The 21,053-nt window shown below is 32.8% G+C and overlaps 3 protein-coding genes and 1 long non-coding RNA gene across 6 annotated transcripts; 1 reads left to right on the top strand and 3 right to left on the bottom strand.

Moving 5' to 3' along the window:
• Positions 1 to 1,811: 1,811 nt before the first annotated feature.
• Positions 1,812 to 2,631, bottom strand: LOC100776731 (cell wall / vacuolar inhibitor of fructosidase 1). The gene has a single exon (XM_003556701.5). It carries the CDS (start codon positions 2,526 to 2,528, stop codon positions 2,001 to 2,003), a length of 528 nt encoding a protein of 175 aa, XP_003556749.1. The 5' UTR covers positions 2,529 to 2,631; the 3' UTR covers positions 1,812 to 2,000.
• A 2,077-nt stretch (positions 2,632 to 4,708) lies between these two features.
• On the top strand, positions 4,709 to 5,467 carry LOC100788126 (uncharacterized). Its single transcript, XM_006606583.1, has one exon. It carries the CDS (start codon positions 4,709 to 4,711, stop codon positions 5,465 to 5,467), a length of 759 nt encoding a protein of 252 aa, XP_006606646.1.
• A 7,514-nt stretch (positions 5,468 to 12,981) lies between these two features.
• Positions 12,982 to 16,954, bottom strand: LOC102669371 (uncharacterized). 3 transcript variants are annotated; one of them, XR_001386819.3, is made up of 6 exons: positions 16,690 to 16,954; positions 16,266 to 16,416; positions 15,358 to 15,520; positions 15,044 to 15,270; positions 14,504 to 14,613; positions 12,982 to 13,407 (listed from the first exon to the last, which is right to left on the bottom strand). It is a non-coding gene; the product is annotated as an uncharacterized lncRNA (long non-coding RNA). The 3 variants fall into 3 exon arrangements; XR_003265984.2 differs by having other exon boundaries at positions 15,358 to 16,416; XR_003265985.2 differs by having other exon boundaries at positions 14,504 to 14,600; positions 15,358 to 16,416.
• Positions 16,955 to 20,055: 3,101 nt separating this feature from the next.
• On the bottom strand, positions 20,056 to 20,770 carry LOC100817885 (cell wall / vacuolar inhibitor of fructosidase 1). The gene has a single exon (XM_003556697.4). The coding sequence runs from the start codon at positions 20,691 to 20,693 to the stop codon at positions 20,166 to 20,168; it is 528 nt and encodes a 175-aa protein (XP_003556745.1). The 5' UTR covers positions 20,694 to 20,770; the 3' UTR covers positions 20,056 to 20,165.
• Positions 20,771 to 21,053: the final 283 nt, after the last annotated feature.

Here is a 21,053-nt window from a genome sequence, read left to right as displayed (position 1 = left end):
AAAAATTAGACAAAAAAGGGAAAAAAATAGAATATTGATGTGAAACAAAATATGGACGGACGCAAAAGAATAAAGGAGGAGAAACAAAAATGGGATGGATGAAAAAGAATAAAGGAGGAGAAACAAAAGCGGAGAAGTAAAAAAGGAGAAGTTGAGGAAGAGAAAAAAGGGGAAACTGAATATTGATAGAGAAGAAAAGAGAAGAAGTTGAGGAAGAGAAACAGGGGGGAAGGAATCTGGACGGACACAACAGAAATGGAAGAGAGAGAAGAAAGTTATGGAATTAAAGAGAATTAAATGGTGAGGTAAAATCTGGCAATTAGAAAGTGACACGTGGCTTGTGGTTGTGAAAATAAGGAATTGCAACAGCTGGCACAAAGAAGAGAGAAGGGGCCTTATAAAACACAAACCTTCAGAAAAGGATGAAGTCTTCACATGGCAATGAGCAAAGAAGCATAAAAGAGGGTTTATTATTGGACAGGTGGCAACACACAACAATGAGCAAAGAAGCATAAAAGAAGGCCTATAATTGGCCAGGTGTCAACAGGACAAAGAATAGGCAGTGAACAGGTGTCAACAGGACAGAGAAAATGTAGTCAGAGCCTTATTTGTATAATTATATAGATTTCCAACTTCTTTAATTTTTTAGGCTTTTATGATCTTATTCTAACAAATATTCTGTTGAACTTGAAGCACCTCTATAATTATTATCGTCCTACATATTCAAATAAAACATTAATACTATAAAATCAAGTTTGGTGAGCTGAAAAGGAAATAAAATATTTAGATGAATAGAGAATAAAATTATCCAATGAGCTGAAACGGATATCAATTGTTAAAAAATAGTCAATAAAAGATAAAAGGGTTAACTGAATTCTTAGTGATTAAACTATCTTGAAATTCAATTTTTTAATCCTAAACAAATGTTTGATTTCTCAAGATCCCTCGATTTTATCCAATAAGATTTGTGATCCCAAAACTTTTGTTTGACGACTAGTCGAGATCCTTATACTTTTAAAAAATTCAACTTTTAGTCCTTAAATAAAAATTTGAATTCATTATTTTTATTTATTTATTTAGATTTTAGAAACTAAAAATCAAATTTTTCAAAATTTTAGTGACTAAAAATCTTAATAAATAAAAGTTGATGGATCTTGACTGGTCAAGTTTTTGCTTAGGAACTAAAAGCCAAATTTAAAAAAAAAATAGTTTAGAGATTTTAACTCAACAAATTTTTGTTTAAAGACTAAAAATTGAATTTAAAAAATGTTAGGATTAAAAACTTTACGAACACAAGATAAAATTTGAAAACGATTGAAAACTTAAGAGCAGGGGTTAAAATAATAAAATTAGGGGTGTACAAAATAACAATATATATATATATATATATATATATATATATATATATATATATATATTTGTATTTCCTTAAAAGTTACGGAGTCAAATACACCCCATCAACTGCATATAGGTCCGCCACTCCGTTCCTTGTTGCCCCAGTCATCTTACAACCAAATGTGCGTATGATTCCTTGATGACCACTGGTAAGAAATTAAAAATTCATTTTAATAACAGCCATAGAATAAGACGTACGTTAGAATTTTGTAATATAAAAAATTGATGTTGATTTTTTAAAATTTTATACAATTACCCTATTATTCTTTAAATGATATGATGGATAATAGTATTTTTTTTAAAAAAATAGGACAAGAAACCAAAATTTAAGCGTTGGGCATCATAAACAAATTTAAGCGTTTATAAGAAAACAATAATCTTCAAACAATGAGTTCTTTTTCATCCTAGCTAAATCTCCGTTGAGTATCATAAACAAATTAAACAAACTAGTATATATTTATAAATTCTGTTGGTTCGCCCAACCTTAATTATCACACTAACACAGAAAATGCCTGAACAACACACAAGTCCAATAACATTCATCCAATAACAGTTTATAAATGACACTTTTTTTTCTCTCTAGACAAACAGCAAAGAATGAGTACCTAGAGCAAATTCCTAATAATAGCCCTTGCCACATTCGCCACATCATGCATACCATTATTCACATGGGTGAGTGGTGATTTCCCATGGAAGCCATTCTCACAAGAATCAGCCTCAACAGCACAGTCACTTACCGCATTTTCTGCAAATTTGGGGTTTCCCCTCACAGCCCTAGTGGCAGTTGGCACATCAAGCTTCAAAATCCCATCGTAATCGTCAGCACATTCACTTAAGGCTTTCTTATTCCCACCCTGCTTAAGAAGTTGCTTGATTGTTTTCTCGGCTTCGGTTGCTTTGGCTTTGATCACATCGACCAAAATCAATGCAAGGCCTGCAATATCAGCGCTAGGGGCACGGGGGTCAGCTTTTAGGAGTTGAAGACAAAGATTAGGATTTGGGGTTCTCTTGCAAGTTTCCTCAATGAGTTTCAAATCATTTGGTTGCAAAACTCTGCAATGACATGCTGACATTGAAATGATAGCCACAACAAGAATGCTGCAAATTATAGAGAGGTGCTTCAAGTTCAGCATCTTTGTTAGAATACGATGGATGATATATAGAAGGCTCAAAAATTGAAGTTGGGGAATAGAAATTGAAATCAAGTGCACTGTGGTTGTGGAGCTTCCTGTTCTTTCAGCCTTAAGTAGAGAATTGCTTGGAGAGATAATCATCAATTACAAGGAATTTTAATGTGACAAGTAAATGATATCATTAATAAAATAAATAACGGCCAGAAAAGGAGTATAGCATTAAATATTATTAAATACTAATAATAATAAATGAGATTTTCTAATCAATGGGCCAAAGATATTATTATTAATGAATCAAATAATATAAGTATTTTGACAATAATCAAATTACTGACAAGTGTCAAGTATAGTTTAAAAAAATGAGTTGTTTTTAGTGGCATTATGCTCATATTCTCCGAGTATGTTTTTTGGCTTGAGCTTTCACTAGCTACTCCAAATTGTAATTGTGATAAGAATGCGATTAAACAGCAGAGAGAATAAGATTGTATAATTTGCTTTCTTAAATGTGTTGGAGAAGCTTATGGAATTGCTAGAACTCGGATTTTGCTTTCGAAATCCTTGCCTTCAATTAGCAAGGTATTTTCTCTTGTTATTCAAGAGGAAGGACAAGTCACTAATGGAATTGTTGATTAGAAGGTTTTGGTCACTTCATCTGAAAACCAAAACTATTATTCATTTGAAAACCAAAATTACCTTTAATAATGGAAGAGGAAGAGGAAGGAAGAGGTTCACTCAAGGAAGAGGAAATCAGACAGTGAAACAATGTACCTTTTGTAATAGAATGGGAAACAATGTCATAAAATGGGAAATAATGTTAGGAAATTTCATATCGCCTGCTTCAATTTTCAGGATGCAACTTAGATATTTGTTGGATAACTTCATTTGGTGCTAATTGGTTTTAAGCTTAAATCTAACAACCCATGTTGCTACAAACATGGTTTCCCACTCAGAAGACTTTGTTTCCTCAATTCACTCCTGATCAAATTCAAGAGCTGCTAACTATTCTGCAGCACAACAAAATCCAGCCTCACGCTGTTAATTAAGTCAGTTCATTTGTTGGTGAGTTATCCAATCATCACAACTTCCCAAATGGCCAAGCACGCAAACAATCTACGCACTCAACAATTGAAAGTATTTGGTGATTCTGATTGGTTGACCTATGATATTGTGTTTTTTACAAAGCGCCTGGATCCCTCCTCATTTATGAATGGGCTGTCATATTAACTGTACCTAAACAAATGAACAGAGAACCTAAATAAACTACATGTGACACACAAATATCGTTGATCAAGCAAAGACAATGCAAGAAACAGAAAAATCACATTATGTCAAATTTTAAGTATTTCAAACTAAGAGATATGAACAGCGGAGAAGATTGAATGAAGAAAAGGATTCTCATTGCATAAAGGTATTTATAAAGAAAAGTATCTCATTGTTTACATGGGTAACTAACCAACAGGAATTAAAAACTAATTAATGATATGTCTTAGTTCCACTCACCTTGGCATAACTACCAGTAACAACCTAACTAACTTGGACTTCAACTGCTATTGGCTGATCATTTTATATCAGCAGATATCATGCTCCAAGCTTTCAGGTTTTCCACTACGATTGGTTCAGTACCATTGTTGAACACAAACAAGTGCGCTTGGTTCATCACTGCTAGCTCAGGATAGACCCGGGACAAAATGTTTGTCTTCCCTCCTGCTCCAAAACTCTCCACAACTGAGTGATCAATCTTCCATTCATTTGAAAAAACAAAGAATATTAAATAATTATACATTAGTATTTTGGAGCTCATAAATGCTATATATTGTTGTTGAAATCCTGATCCATTTGTGGATAAATTAGTTAGTTTTCATTTTTTAGAAAATTAGTTAATTTGTTAGTAGTTTGTTGCTGAAAAACAGAAAATAGTGTGTTAAGTTGTAATTTTCAGTTTCATCTTTTCAGCCCTTTCACAATGATGTATAAATACAATTGATCATTCAATAAGATAAGTTGAATGAGTTTATACATTACAAGAAAGAAATACACTTGCAGAATAGAAACTTTCTCTCTCCTACCTCATACATTTCTCTTTTTTCCTGCAAATGTGTGTCAAGGAACTCATATGTTCTTGATACTAACTATGGTATCTAGAGCAAGGAACGATCAAGAAGGGATCTTTAAGCACAACCATGGCTTCCAATGGCCCTTTTCCAGCGAATCTCCCAGTTCTCACTGGCAAGAACTTCAGCAAGTGGCAAGTTCAGATGAAAGCCTTGTTTGGCTTCCAAGATTTAACTGATATTGTTGAAAATGGTGTAGAAGTTCCAAGAGACAATGCTCCTGATGCACAAAAGGTAGGATTCAAAGAATTAAAGAAGCGGGATTGCAAAGCATTGGTGATTCTTCATCAGTGTGTTGATGATATCCACTTTGAGAAGATTGCAGGTGCAACTACTACAAAAGAAGCCTGGGACATGTTGAACAAAGCCTATGCTGGTGCAAAAAAAGTCAAGAAAGTGCGCTTACAAACCATGAAGAGACAGTTTGAACTGCTGCAGATGGAAGAGAATGAAGGTATTGGAGATTTCTTTGGTAGATTACAAGTTCTTACTAATTCAATGGAAGGTTGTGGTGAGAAATTCACTGATCTAATACTGATTGAAAAAGTATTAAGATCATTGAATCTAAAATTCGACCACATTGTGGTTGCTATTGAGGAATCAAAGGATTTGAAATCCATGAGCATTGATGAATTACAAGGTTCCCTCAAAGCCCATGAGCAAAGATTGCAAGAAAGGAATAATTGTAATACACAGCCTGTTGAAACAGCTCTTCAAGCTCAACAAAACCCGAAGAACTCTGGAAATGAATCATCCAGAGGAAAGAGAGGCAGATTCAAGAACTCAAGAGGAAAAGGCAACCATGGATCAAGAGAGCACTCAGATTAGAAAAATAATGGCCACCAAAGTTCCAACAGAGGAGGACATATTGGAAATCGAGGGAGAGGAGGAAAAAAGACCTAGGACAAGAAGAATGTAGATTGTTACAACTGCGGAAATAAGGGACATTATGCTGCTGATGGTTGGTACAAGGATAAAAATCCTGCTGATGAGGCTCAACTTGCAGAAGAAGCAGATTCAGTTTCTGAACCTGTCCTGTTGATGGTGACAAACAAGACAACGCCTGATGACAAGGGTCAATGGTACTTAGACACAGGATGCTCTACACACATGACTGGTCACAAAGACTAGTTTGTTTGTCTAGATGAAAGGATGAAAAGCAAAGTGAGATTTGCAAATGACAGCACCATGCTTGCTGAAGGAATTGGAAACGTCTTGATTCAGAGGAAAGATGGCAGAGAAACTTGCATAGAGGATGTACTTTATGTTCCAGGCATAAGCAGCAATCTTCTAAGTCTTGGCCAGTTACTTCAAAAAGGATTTAAGATAACTATGGAGGACATGATGATGCTGGTATATGACAAAACCAGAAATCTAATCATAAAAACACCATTGACCAGAAATAGAACTTTCAAAATTGGAATGCAAGCACTTGAGCACGAATGTCTTAGTGCTGTGAGCAACAAAGAAGAATGGCTTTGGCACTATAGGCTTGGAAACTTGAATTTTAGAGATCTTGCTCAAATGCACAAGTTGGCACTGTAGAAGCAAGGCTTCATGGTGAATGTGATTCAAAGGTGTTTTGATGATAACAATGATGACAACAAAAGATGATGACAAAGGTGATGAATAAAAAGCTCAAAGATCAAAGAACAACTCAAGTGAATCAAAGAACATCTCAAGAGAATCAAGAACAAGTCAAGAGTTCAAGAATCAAGATTCAAGATCTCAAGAATCAAGATCAAGATTCAAGAATGAAGAAAAGACTCAATCAAGATAAGTATTAAAAAGTTTTTTCAAAACTTTGAATAGCGCATGGTTTTTTGACAAAACCTTTACCAAAGAGTTTTTACTCTCTGGTAATCGATTACCATATTGTTGTAATCGATTACCAGTAGCAAAATGAGTTTGAAAAAGTTTTCAAACTGAATTTACAACGTTCCAATTATTTTTCAAAAGGCTGTAATCGATTACAATGTTTTGGTAATCGATTACCAGTGCCCTTAAACGTTAAAATTCAAATTTAAATGTGAAGAGTCACATCCTTTCACTCAAAACCAGTGACTGTTTCTGAAAAATCAAAAGATGTAACTCTTCAAAAAGGTTTTGACTTTTTCAAATGGGTTTTAAGTTTTTCTAAAAGTTATAACTCTTCTGAATGGTTTTCTTGACCAGACGTGGAGAGTCTATAAAAGCAAGGCTTTGTTTTGCATTTCAACAAACTTGAACACTTATTTCATACAATCCTTTATAAGCCTTGAATCTCTTTGAACTTCTTCTTCTTCTTTGTACCAAAAGCTTTCTGAAGTTTTCTGGTTTTCCAAACCTTGAAAACTTGTGCTATTCATCCTTTTCATTCTCTTCTCCTTTTGCCAAAAAGAATTCGCCAAGGACTAACCACCTGAATTCTTTTTGTGTCTCTCTTCTCCCTTTTCCAAAAGAACGAAGGACTAACCGTCTGAATTCTTTTGTGTCTCCCTTCTCCCTTGTCAAAGAATTCAAAATGACACAGTCTGAGAATTCTTTTGATTCTTCCCTTTCCCTAATACAAAAGTGTTCAAAGGACTAACCGCCTGAGAATTCTTTTGTATCCCCATTCACAAAGTATCAAAGGTTTAACAGCCTGAGATCTTTGTCTCAACACATTGGAGGGTACATCCTTTGTGGTACAAGTAGAGGGTACATCTACTTGGGTTTGACTGAGAACAAGAGAGGGTACATCTCTTGTGGATCAGTTCTAGTGGAGGATACATCCACTAGGTTCAAAGAGAACAAGGGAGGGTACATCCCTTGTGGATCTTTGCTTGTAAAAGGTTTTTTTACAAGGTTGAAAGAAATCTCAAGGACCGCAGGTCGCTTGGGGACTAGATGTAGGCACGGGTTGTTGCCGAACCAGTATAAAAACTCTTGTGTGTTTGTTTCCTTCTTCCCTACTCTTTTACTTTCCGCTGTGCATTTAATTTTCGCTTTTACTTTCTGTTAAGTTTCTCTTCTACTCCTCATTCTGTTAACAAATTAGTAAAAGTCTTAAAAGAGTAATTTTTTAATTAGTAAAGGTTTAGGAATAATTAATTCAACCCCCCTTCTTAATTATTCCGAGGCCACTCGATCCAACAGGCACGAGGAATTCCTCAACTACAACAACCACAGGAGAAATGCAGAAATTTCTTGGAATGCAAGCAGACAAAGAAGCCCTTCAAGAAGTTTATCCCAATAAAATCAACTCAGAAGCTTGAAATCATCTATTCAGATGTTTGTGGCCCTATACAAGTAGAGTCCCTTGGAGGAAACATGTACTTTATAACCTTTATAGATGATTTCACTAGAAAGACCTGGATTTATATGATCAAAAGAAAGAGTGATGTGTTTAATATCTTTAAGAAGTACAAAGCTTATGTTGAAAATCAAAGCTCTAGGAAGATTAAAGTGTTGAGAACTTATGGAGGTACTTTATAACCTTTGTAAAGTTTCTTTCTGAAATCATATGCCCCAAGGGAAACAAACCCCAATCTAGGGTCAATTCATTCATAACTATGAATAATTTCCCTCATTAGCACTAATATCTTAAGTTGTCCACTGTCCTACATTACATACACAGAAAGAGAGGAGCCAAAACAATCGGTTCAAACTAATCACTTCTACGATTTACAAAATTTCCATTAGTATAGTAGTTTGTAAAGTTTCCTTTTGAAATCATTTGCCCCAAGGGCAACATATCCCAATTCATTCATATCTTTGAATAATTTCTCTCTACAATTATTTAGTATGCTAAAAGAATATTATGCCAGCATCATCTGGACATACCAAATTTACACACACTTACAATACAATCAAACATAAAATTAGATTCATTTAGCCACTTTAGAAAAGCTACATATGGATCAAACTATCTGCAATGCACTAATTTGGTAAATGAAATTCAGAGTAAGCAAATAATCCTAGGACCCACCAAGTGAATACATAAAACCAGCCGGTCCTCCACACCACATACAAACCCCAGGGCAAATTAACGCATCCTGACATAAACCACTTTGTGCAATAATCGTAGACTATTGAAGACCTCTACTGCAATATGTCCACAAAAGAATTGAAACAAGATCACAATCTATTCATTAATTCATCTCCTTTTCAAAGAGACACAGTTGCTTTCTAGTTTTTTATAATGCAGTCAATGATTAAAACTAACTACAGAATACGGCAAGATATGCAAAAACGAAAATGCAGGTCCAGAAATAAAGTCTTCATTCTAACCGTTCATCCAGTTTTTAAGGGGCTGGAAATGGAATCCAGTTCTGTCATAATCTCCTCTCACCGAAACCGCTTCAATGCAATTGTTGATCATCAGCAACACCATGGAGTAAAACACCACAGGCATCCTGGTGTTTGGGAGAGCCATCTGAAAAATGGACGCCCAAATCAGTATATCACAGCTCCAAAGTTAATTACCAAGAAAACTCACAAGTCACAACAGGAAATTGAAGCTTTGCTAGTATATTAGCAGCATAGGAAAAAATGATTTTTTCCGTATAGGAAAAAATGATTTTTTTCCGTCAGCAAATAAGAATATATAATATTAGTAGCAGACTAGTTCCAAATCACAAGCTGTAAAAAGGGAAGCAGCCCAAAAAAAATACAAAGACCAAAAAGGTCCCATGATGAACACAAAATAAAGAAAATCAGTCAAAACAACAGCAACTCATCAAAGGAAAAACTGACCAATCGTAAAAGGAGAAGTTGACCCAGGCTTTGATTTAAGCACTATTGAGTCCACTACCCTTCGATTCTGATTTGTTCTTTCAGTTCATTAAGTGGTGCTTGTTTACAGGTTCATTGAGTCACCTAGTGCTGCTATTGGATATATATTCTGACATGTAGGGGATGCTGATAGTATCATTAGTTTTTCAATTAAATTTCATTTTTTTTATTGCATTGAGTATTATTATTGTTAAGCATCTTGAAAAGATAAAACTGGAATCGGTGATTCCATACTTCATTTCCCAATATGGAAACTTGAATTAATTAAATGCTTTTCTAGGTTCATTAGAATTCTTATACTACCTAGTACCTATATGCCTGCTGTGAAAGTCATTTTCACACCAGCATGTACGTACTACTAAAATTACTCTGTTGGTAGTTGATTAGATGATAGTTGATAGTTGATAGTTGATAATTTTAGAGAATTGTTTTAGAAAGAAGGCTATGTCATTGATTTCTTGGATTGTCAATTACAACATACCAATTGCCTATTTATAGGCTCAAGTCACCAACCTCTCAATGGTGGTGAATGTTTCTACATTACTTTAGGTCTTTCTAGAATTTTCATGATAGATTAGTATCATGATAGTTCTAGATTCTTCTATCTTATACATACACTTATAGTTCTAGATTGTTCTACCATATTCATACACATTATAGTTCTAGATTGTTCTACCATATTCTATAGTTCTAGGATATTCTACTATTTTCATATATATTATATTTAAGAATATTCTAGAAATTTGTAGCAATTTCAACATACTCTATATATAGTCCCAGGGCAGAAAGGGTTGCAGACCTGGATTATATTATAATAGGTGACTGCTTTCTGAGATGGATACACACACAAATAAATGCATTTGCCGATACTAGCATAAGCTTAGTCGTTTACTTGAATGCATGCATATAACAATAATAATATGAGACCAATATTTCCCCCATATTAACTTCAGTTTGATCAATGGAGATCACAAGAATATTTTGGTCCCCAGTCCTTTTAACCATTCTCTGCTGTGCTTCCAACTAGACAAATAAGAGAAGATTCTTGAAAATATGGTGACAGTAACGTTAATTCCTCTTGAAATCACAAGATTGTTCCCAACGTTTAACGCCTAGTCGCCTACTATGTATGAATTTGTAAGCTGAGATTTCTTTTAACTATAAAATTTGATTAAACTTTTTAAGATAAGAGTGTCTAAATATTTTCAATAGCCCCCTCCCCCCTCTCCCCATCTCCCAATTTCCTTCTTTTCAAGGACCAACCCTGAAAAGGGTGTTAGTTACTCAGTGATAGTTCATGCTTTACGATTCTGGGAGGTCCATGTGACGATGGGAAGGACATAAGAAATTTGTGAGAGCGTAATGGGGAGAAAGGGGTCACGTGAGTTTTTTTAGAGAATTACTAATTAAGAGTCGTTAGATCAAATTAAAATGAATGATTGAGATTTGGTGTTATACAGGAATTTGACACATTGATATCATTTTGATGCCATGGCATATATGTCCTCTCAAATAATAATACTGATGAATTAAGGAAAATATTAACTAATGTGTTAAAGAATATTGAAAAAGTAAAATAAAAAATATTTTTATTGGAATGAGTAAAAGTGCTCCCTATAACTTTTAATAAAAATTTTATCTTTTTATTTCCTTAATTACTACCCTAGACTAAGAAGTAGTATTTCGTTCACATTAAAGGAACTAAACGTAATATCTCTATTTTTTTTTAATCAAAAGGTGACAATTCCCAGCTAAACAGAGGAGAAGACATTCCAACCCCTTGTCCTAAACCCAAAACCAACACAACCTGAAATTTACATTAAAGGTATATTATTGACAGTCATGTGGCTTTCCAAAAGTGGGAACAAATTTTAAAAACAGAGATATCCAACATAGACATGGCAAGAAAATTCGTACCTGTGGGTATTCGTCTGAATTCGTCCTGATTTTGATGGGTAATACCCGAGTTGATCGGGTATGGGTTCGGGTTCAGGTTTTCTCCATTAAACAAAAGTAGGGTACGGATACAGGTATGTGATTACTACATCCGTCGCGACCCCGAATTCGGACCTGCCCCGCCACTTAAATTTTTTTAAATTTTTGCATAATTTAATCAAAAGGCCTAGAATTTTAATTACTAGTTAATTTTATTTTAAATTTTTGACATAATTTAATATTCTTTTCTTAATGATTTTTGTAGACACATGCACTATGATAAATTTATTGATATATAAGTAATTAAAAATAAATGTTTAACAATCAATTTATTTTTTCTAAAATTAAATTTTTAATATTTTCTTTACAAAAAAAATATTTTTTTAATTTGAATCGGATACGGGACGAGGTCAGGGATACCCAATAAATTTTAACCCGTTGAGTATTGGATATGGGGACATGCTGGGGGAGTCGGGGTCGGGGCGATTGGGGAGACAATACCCATTCCCGCCCTGCCCCGTTGCCATGTCTAATCCAACATAGTGAAAATATTATAAGATACCCTTTCACTCTCATATAACTTACCTTCTTCGCATATGATATATCATATATTTAATTAACATTAATATTAAATATTTACTAAAAAAACATTAATATTAAATAGTGTAATTAATTATTTCTAAAAAAAATATTACTTTTGGCCATTGAATAATATCTATTATAACATAAAGTAATAAAAAAATTAGTTTTATTTTTTATTCAATAAAAAATATTAATTAGTCTTGACATTTTAATAGAAAGTAGGTTTGGAATGCACAAATATTATTAGTTATGGGAAGAAGGATAATGAGTTTTAATGGTCTTATTAATGATTTTGGCTTAACATTTATAATATAAAAAGTAGTAACATATTTTCGATTGAAGAATTATTGTTGGACCAAAGCTTAAAACCTTGAAGATATGTCTTTAGGTCTTAGTTTTGGTTTAATAATTTTACAATGTCAAACAAGTTTAATAGATGTGGTATTTGTATTGATTGTTTTAGACTAACATGATGATTGTTCTAGGTTAAGTCTTCTTTTATGCATTATTAATATGATTCTAAGGTGTTAAACAAATTGATTCATCTCTAAGTTTCTTGAGAGCAATGAGTTCAACATATGTAGTGTAATTGATTATAATGTTTTGAAATCAATTACAAAGTTTTAGAATGAGCAACATATCTCTCTTCTACTTGAAATTTGGCAAGCTTTGATGAATTAACCAATTATTAATTTCAGTAATCAATTATAGAAGACAATTTTAGAAGGAGGGAGGCTTTATAGCTTGAGATAATTGATTAACATGTACTGTAATCCATTAGATTACTTTTGGAAACTTAAGGTGCTCCTTGTGTGATGAATAATCAATACCACAATTGCTAATCAATTATTCCAAAAAGCATGAGAAACTCTTTATCTGAAAGAGATAATGGATTACAATTTTTTTGAAAAGGTAGAACAAATAGGATTTTGGAGAATTATTTGATTACCATATTTGACAATTGATTAATCTGTTTTACCAGTCAAAATTATAAATATTTGTTAACTCGTTGGCAAGTGTACCAAATTTGTAACAAGTAGTAAAGTACTTGAAAGTCTGAGTATCGAATCTACGAGAACTTTGTTATATTTAGATTAAAGCAAATCCAATTTACAAGAAAGAGATAAGAAATTTAAAATAAAAGATGCAGAAAGATAAAGACACTGCTAGAAAAATAGCGTTCTACATCGGTGGAATTGGCATTTCTACGACGGTGGACGTGTGTCTTTAAATCTAATGTCGTTGTAGAAGGTGGATGTTTCTACATCGGTCGTAAAAGGACCGTCTTAGAAACACGTCACAAAGGAAGTCGTGCCTACAACAACACCAATGTAGAAAGCACTGCTTTCTACATCGTTGTTGGCTTAAGCACAACTTTGTTTCTCATGTGTTCTACGACGATCATTTTAAGACCGATGTAGTTTATCACGTGTTCTACGACATTCCTTTTACGATCGATGTAGAAATCTTTGTTAAGCACCAGCTGATATCACCACCTGCGATGTTTACAATACAAACAGAATAGCATAAAAACTACTACAATGCAATGATAAAACACATAATAGTTTTCAAGGTTCTAAAAACCCTCCTATGGGCAATGCAACAAATGGCTTTTACAAGAGAAAGACAAGTATCAATCTTCTAAATTTCTAAGGAAGTGAGGAAGGAAACTAGTAAATCAATACAAGGATAAAACTGCATAATAGTTTTCAAGGTTCAAAGTGTCAATATACACAATGCAATGAATTGGTCTTTAATGCTTCATAACAATAAAAATCATATTGATGAGTCTAGCTAAATGAACGATATGACAGTTTTATATTTTCACCCAAATTCTTCTCAGATAATTTGACGCAAGAATCTAATGACAACAAAAATGGTATTAACACAGCAGCATAAAAAATGGAATGAACATGTGTTGAGAAGAAAACATATATGAAAGTTGTAAAAAATTGTAGCTCATGCCTAGTATATTTTTTTTATTGATAAATGTTAATTGTTAGTATGATTAATTTTTTTTATTAGATCATGCCTTGTGTATTCTATTTAAAATAAAAAAGTTATACGATATTTTATTTTATTTTTCTCTACTTTTTGCTTTTGCAAATAAGTTGTGTATATGAAATATGACTTGTCATCTTTTTTGTATTCCTCGTCTACAACTTGGATTATGAGGATGTTTAGATAATTTTTCTTTTCAGAAGTACTTCTAGAAAAAAAATGAAAAAATAAAAAATAAAAAATTCTCCATAATCTAAAATTTACTTAAACGTAAGTTAAAAATAAGTTTTTTAGAAACTATGATTTTTTTTTTACAAATTAATTTATATGCAAGTTAATTTTAGTTTTTTTTTCTCGTTCTTATAAGTGTCTCTGAGAAGTATATCCAAGCATATTCTAAATCGATAACATTTTTATTCTAGGCCAATTCAGGAATTTCCGAAACAAATTATAGAGCTTAAAGGACCAAATACGAGGTTTACGTAAAACCATTTACGTGTGGATTATTATTTGTAAAGTTTGTATTGTTGGTAGGCCGTGGCCCGCCACAAGGACTTCAACAAATATAAAGAGGAAGGGAGCATTTGTTACCTAGTTGTTATTGTGCAGATTCTTCATGTCCAGTTCATGTCCAGAAGGTGTTTTTTTTTTTAATAGCATGGGAAAACCCCCAGAAAATAACTAAAACCTGCGCCAAAACACTGTAGACATTATATTAGCCATAACAATTGTATAGTGATAAATGCATAAAATGTAAAGCAATCAATGACACAGAAACATATTCATAATATTGAATCATGAAGTAGGAATTCCTGCAAATCCAATCCATTTCAGTTGTTTTCAGCTATAGTTACCCCCACAACCAAAGAGACCATTCCATGGATTTAAACCCATGACTTACAGAAAAGGCCATAAGGCAGCAACTTTACTGTTGTGCCAAAATTATTTATATGTATATATGAACTCCAAGGGTCTAATTATTTCATTTTACCACCAATCTGAACTAATACCAGTAAACAATCCTGCAATGCCTTTAACGGATTAAATGAGCCCGATTCATAACTCAATTACAAAAAAAAAAAAAAAAAAAAAACAGATTTTAAAAGAATTTTAAATATGTATGTATAGTACCCTTCCTTGTCCTCCCCATGCAACAAGAACTTCATCCCAAGGTTGTGTATCTATTTTTTTCCTCTTGTAGTTTCCTCTGGTCCATGCAACAAGAGCATCTCCAGGGTTGTCTATCTATTTTTTTCCAAATAAAATATGGCCAAACAGTTAGTGGTGAATTAATTATTTTGTACTGTACCTCTTTAATTTCTTCCTCGGTGATTTTGCCATCTGCATCTTTATCAACCCTGCATTCCAAATCCAAATTAATATAAGTCATCTCAAGGGTGATATATACTTACTGAGAATCCAAATTAACCAAAACAATGAATTACATGTCAAAGAATGTTTTGAGCCTAGTAACAAAGTTCTGGTCAGAAATATGATCCCAGAATTCCTTCTACTGGATCTTGTTAATGGAACCCCCCTGAATACCTCTCTGCCTAGCAAGAGTATCAAAAAGCTTTTCTGCAAAAGCCTCAGACTCCTTGTTCAACCCTACAATCAAATCAAATCCAGTGATATGCAGACACAGAATTCAGAAACTAGTCTATATTTACATTCCTATCAATCATTTGAAGCAAGATGGGTGGGGTTTGGTACCTAAGCATTGGGCAAATAAAGCTAAGATAAAAAAGAGATTATACAATATATATGAGGGGCAATTGGCTTCCTGTGCCATCACTTCTACCTACACCTCCCTAATTTTTAATATCTCAATGTTACCCTTCTTCCTTTAGGTGGTGTGGGCTGTTTCTGTACAGTGTCTGCCACCTTATGTTCTGCATTGATGTGAGGATAGCAGAATTCGATAATCCACCATCTTTACTCATATTCAATGCCTCATTATTCATATCCATATCTAAGGATATATATGTTCATTGCTTCAGCAATATTTTGACCACATAGTTCTTCCTTCTCAAACTCATCTAGGACCATCTAACAACATATTCATCTAGAACCACAACCTAATCTTTAAAAACTTCATACTTCAATTCCTAGTCCATATGGAAACTTAAAAAAAAAATCTTTTATGAAAAAATGTACCCTTTTATTTTAAGAATGAACTATCAATTTGATCCTCGAAGTATTAACCTCTCCCCTACTTATTCCCTCAAGTAATGTAAATTAGAAGTCTCTCTATCATTTTTCCACATCTGAATCAGAAAACACAGTTCATTAACAAACTTTTAATCTTTATTTTTAACCAATCAAAGTTGAGGCTGAGATTCCGAAATAGAACCTGATTCTTTGGTTTGATCCGCGGCTTCAACTTGTTCAGACTGATCACATACCTTTGCTTCTTCGCTTGCATGCTCATGCGAGGCCGTTGAAGAAAACCCGAATCTCGAAGTCAATGATGAATTCATAAAATTGGTTTGAAGCAGAATCAGCTAGAACATAACAAAACACACATAGACTTAACGAGAATTTCTATCTAAAACTAAATTTGCTCAACACAGAATCGTAAGGGGAAAGTGGAGAAATTCTAAAATTGGCAGAATAATTCTTAGAAAAAAATCATAACAGGATAAACCGAACTCACAGATGGCATAAAAATCCCAAAACTGTGGAGTTTTCAATAAACCCTAAAACCCTAGAAAAACCCCCCACTACTAAAAATACCGAAAAATCAAATTTTGATCGCGTTTTCGAAGTGCGGTTACCTTGTTGGGAGATGGGTGAAGGAGGGAATGGAAGTTATTGGACAGGGTGGTGGAGAAAGGTTGGGAATTTCGTGAAACAGAGAAAAGGGTGAAGCTTCAAGAAAGGATGGCAGAGGAACGGTGGGTCTACAAGTGTGAGGGTATGGTGGGTCGACCAGTGGAAGCTACGTAATGGAGGATACACTTAGGGAATGGTCAGTGTGCAAAGTGGGAGGGTATGAAGAAAAGAAGGCAGACGGACGTAGTGAGGGTATGGCGCAGAGTAATGAGGAGTCACAAATTAGAAAGAAAAGTCTATTATATAGTTCAAAATTAAAGACGCGTTTTACACTAACCCCGTTGTTGTCTCTAGCATGCTTCAAAGACAGTGTCAGCCAAATACGTCTTTGTTTTTTTTATTGCATTGATAAATAATGAGTACATCGCTTTGGCTTTTAAGCCTGTCAGATCTTAACTAAGAATTCAGCCACTCTAAGAGACTTTTATACTTTAGGAGGTTGAGGTGGATGGAAGAAAGTGATAGATAACAAAAAGGAAAGAGGGTTTCCCTAAGGGATAGATTCGGTGTGTGGGTTGTGTGTCTCCTCTTTGGCTTAACTCCCTTTGGAGTGGACTTGAACCTAATACTAAAAATCTTCCTTATTAATATTTTTGATATTTTCTCGATCTTTTTCTCTTTTAATCTCTCGTTTTCATAGTTGCATGTCATAATTAAGAAAAATATCAAATCTTAATATTTAAGTCAAAAATAATTGCTAAATAAATGTTTTAAAAGATATTTTCAATATATTTTTATTATCAAAATAACTCATATTTAATAGTTATCAATATCCTTTTATGTTCTTTTCATTAGTGACCTACACATCAAGGTGAAAGTGTTGATAGGATTTGAACTCAAGGTGTATTCGTTTTTATTCAAGAATTCATTCTTTTTTTTTTCTTTTATCTTGGTTAGGGTTACCAAGAGTTTTGTGAGTTTATAGGATTTGAACTCTCATTCTTTGTCTTATAGGATTCAAGGAAAGAGTAAAATCTAGGAAATTATATTTGCATGGTATTTGTAATTAATTCTCTATAAGTGAAAGTTCTAAGAGATTTTAAAACAAGGTCTCTTAAGAATTGAACCATTATAAATTTTATGTATAATTCTCATTCTCTTTGACTCTTAGCTTTGTTGTTAAATCTTGAGAATGAAATTGGTGTAAAGGGCCATATAATTTTGTTTTTCATATGATCTTGTTGTGATAATCTTTTCAGAAAACATTGATTAATGGAAATGAGTTGTTTTGATTGAATTAACAAATAAAGCGGTAAAAGTTCAATCCCCTCCCTTTTTAGATTCCCGGAGAACCCCACAATTATAGTTTTTTTAGACTAAAAATAAAATAATACTTTTTAGCCAATTCAAAAAGAAGTCACTTTAAATAATTACATATTTATATGAATATATATTATTTTAAAAAATTATTTATGCGATTTCCAATAATGATATTTGTTTTAACTGCATCAATGACATTTAATTATAGAATTCATTTTAAAAATATCTAAAAAATATAGTAAAATATAAATTGTTATTATAAAATACATCCAACACAAAAAAAAAATTAAAAAGAGATTAAAGGACAGTTCCATTAGCATCAACATAATTTGGTAAAAAATTACCCATGACACTTAACATTGCAATTAATTCTTGGTCAAAATATGCTATACTATTTGACTCATTAATAATAATATCTTTAAATGCTCAAAGACAAACTCATTTCTAGGAGTATCTCAATATTGTAGTTATTTTTTGTCCAAAGCGTTATTGTATTTTTTTAATATATATCGTTTACTTTCCACATTATACTTTATAACTTATGATAGATTCTACACGCAATTCTATATTTTAAGGTTAAAAGAGTAAGAAAACATAAGTGCACTTGATTTTTAATTTAAATTTCCAACTTTAATTTTTGAGGCTTTTATGATCATATTCTAACGAAGATTCTGTTGAACTTGAAGCGCCTCTCTCAATAATTATTATCGCCGTACATATTCAAATAAAAACATTAATACTATAAAATCAAGTTTGGTGAGCTGAAAAGGAAATAAAATATTTAGTTGAATAGAGAATAAAAGTATCCAATGAGCTGAAAAGGATACCAATTGTCGAAAAAAATAGTCAATAAAAGATAAAAGGGTTAATTGAGTTCTTAGTAATTAAACTTTTTTTAAATTCAATTTTTTAGTCTCTAACCAAATGTTTGATTTCTGAAGATCCCTCATTTTTTTCCATTAAGATTAGTGGTCCCAAAACTTTTGTTTGACGACTAGTTGAGATCCTATACTTTTAGAAAATTCAGTTTTTTTTTTTCCTAAATAAAAGCTTGAACCCATAATTTTTATTTCTTTATAGTGATTTTAGGAACTAAAAATTGAAATTTTTTAAATTTTAGTGACTAAAAACTTTAACAAATAAAAGTTGATGGACATTGATCAATTTACTTTTTGCTTAGGAACTAAAAGCTAAATTTCTTTAAAAAATAGTTTAGGGATCTTAACCCAACAAACTTTTGTTTAAGGACTAAAAATTGAATTTTAGAAAAGGTTAGGGGTTAAAAATTTTACTAACACAAAATATAATTTGAGAACGATTGAAAACTTAACAGCAGGGGTTAAAATTATAAAATTAGCGGTGCACAAAATTTAATCAACGGTGCAAGGCATGATCCACGTCTTTTGTGCCAGTTAGCACCTCCTCTGTAGGTACAGTTCTACATGCCCCTATGGAAAATTCTTCTATCAAAAAGAAAATTCTAATTTTTTACTTTTTAGAAGGAAATTAAAATTTCATTTTTCAGTTGTTTAAATTTCTGTTTTGAAATTCTAAAAATTTAAAGGAGTCAAATACACCCCCTATCCACATATAGGTCTGCCACTCTGTTGCTTGTTGCCCCAGTCATCAGTTACAATACGATTCCTTGATGACCATGGGTAAGAAATTAAAAATTCATTTTAATAACTTCCATAGAATAAGACGTTAGAATTTTGTAATATAAATAATTGATGTTAATTTTTAAAATTTTATACAATTACCCTATTATTCTTTAAATGATATGATCGATATTAGTATTTTTTTTTAAAAAAATAGGACAAGAAAACAAAATTTAAGTGTTTGGTATTTTAGAAACTTAATTTAAACAAGAAAACAAAAATCTTAAAACAAAATGAGTTCTTTTTCATCCTAGCTAAATCTCTGTTGAGCATCATAACCAAATTAAACAAACTAGTATAGATGTATGAATTCTGTTGGTTCGTCCAACCTTAATTATCACACTAACACAGAAAATGCCTGAACAAACAATTTCCAATAACATTCATTCAAATAGACTTCATTTTCATACAATAATGTCTCTCATTATCCTTTTATATTTGGACAGTTTGTTAATGACACGTTTTTTTTTCTCTCTAGTCAAACAGGAAATAATGAGTACCTAGAGCAAAGTCCTAATAATGGCCCTTGCCACATTCGCCACATCACGCATACCATTATTCACATGGGTGAGTGGTGATTTCCCATTGAAGCGATTCTCACAAATATCAGCCTCAACAGCACAATCACTTACCGCATCATCTGCAAATTTGGGGTCTCCCCTCACAGCCCTAGTGGCTTGTGGTATATCAAGTATCAAAATCCCTTTGTAATCGACAGCACATTCACTTAAGGCTTTCTTATTCCCACCCTGCTTAAGAAGTTGCTTGATTGTTTTCTCGGCTTCATTTGCTTTGGCTTTGATCACATCGACCAAAATCAATGCAAGGCTTGCAGTATCAGCGCTAGGGGCACGGGGGTCACCTTTTAGGAGTTGAAGACAAAGATTAGGTTTTGGGGTTCTCTTGCAAGTTTCCTCAATGAGTTTCAAATCATTTGGTTGCAAAACTCTGCAATGACATGCTGACATTGAAATGATAGCCACAACAAGAATGCTGCAAATTATAGAGAGGTGCTTCAAGTTCAGCATCTTTGTTAGAATACGATAGATGATATATAGAAGGCTAAAGAATTGAAGTTGGGAAATAGAAATTGAAATCAAGTGCACTGTGGTTGTGGAGCTTCCTGTTCTTTCAGCCTTAAATAGAGAATTGCTTGGAGAGATACTCATCAATTACAAGAATTTTAATGTGACAAGTAAATGATATTATTAATAAAATAAATAACGGTCAGAAACGGAGTATAACATTAATTATTATTAAATACTCATTAATAAATGAGATTTTTCTAATAAATGGGTCAAAGATATTATTGATGAATCAAATAGTATAAGTATTTTGACAATAATCAAATTACTGATGACAAGTGTCAAGTATAGTTTAAAAAAAAA

Source organism: Glycine max, chromosome 20 (assembly GCF_000004515.6).
Source record: "Glycine max cultivar Williams 82 chromosome 20, Glycine_max_v4.0, whole genome shotgun sequence".
NCBI lineage: Eukaryota > Viridiplantae > Streptophyta > Magnoliopsida > Fabales > Fabaceae > Glycine > Glycine max.
The sequence above is the reverse complement of the archived record's forward strand: the minus strand, read 5'-3'. Positions and strand labels throughout refer to the sequence as shown.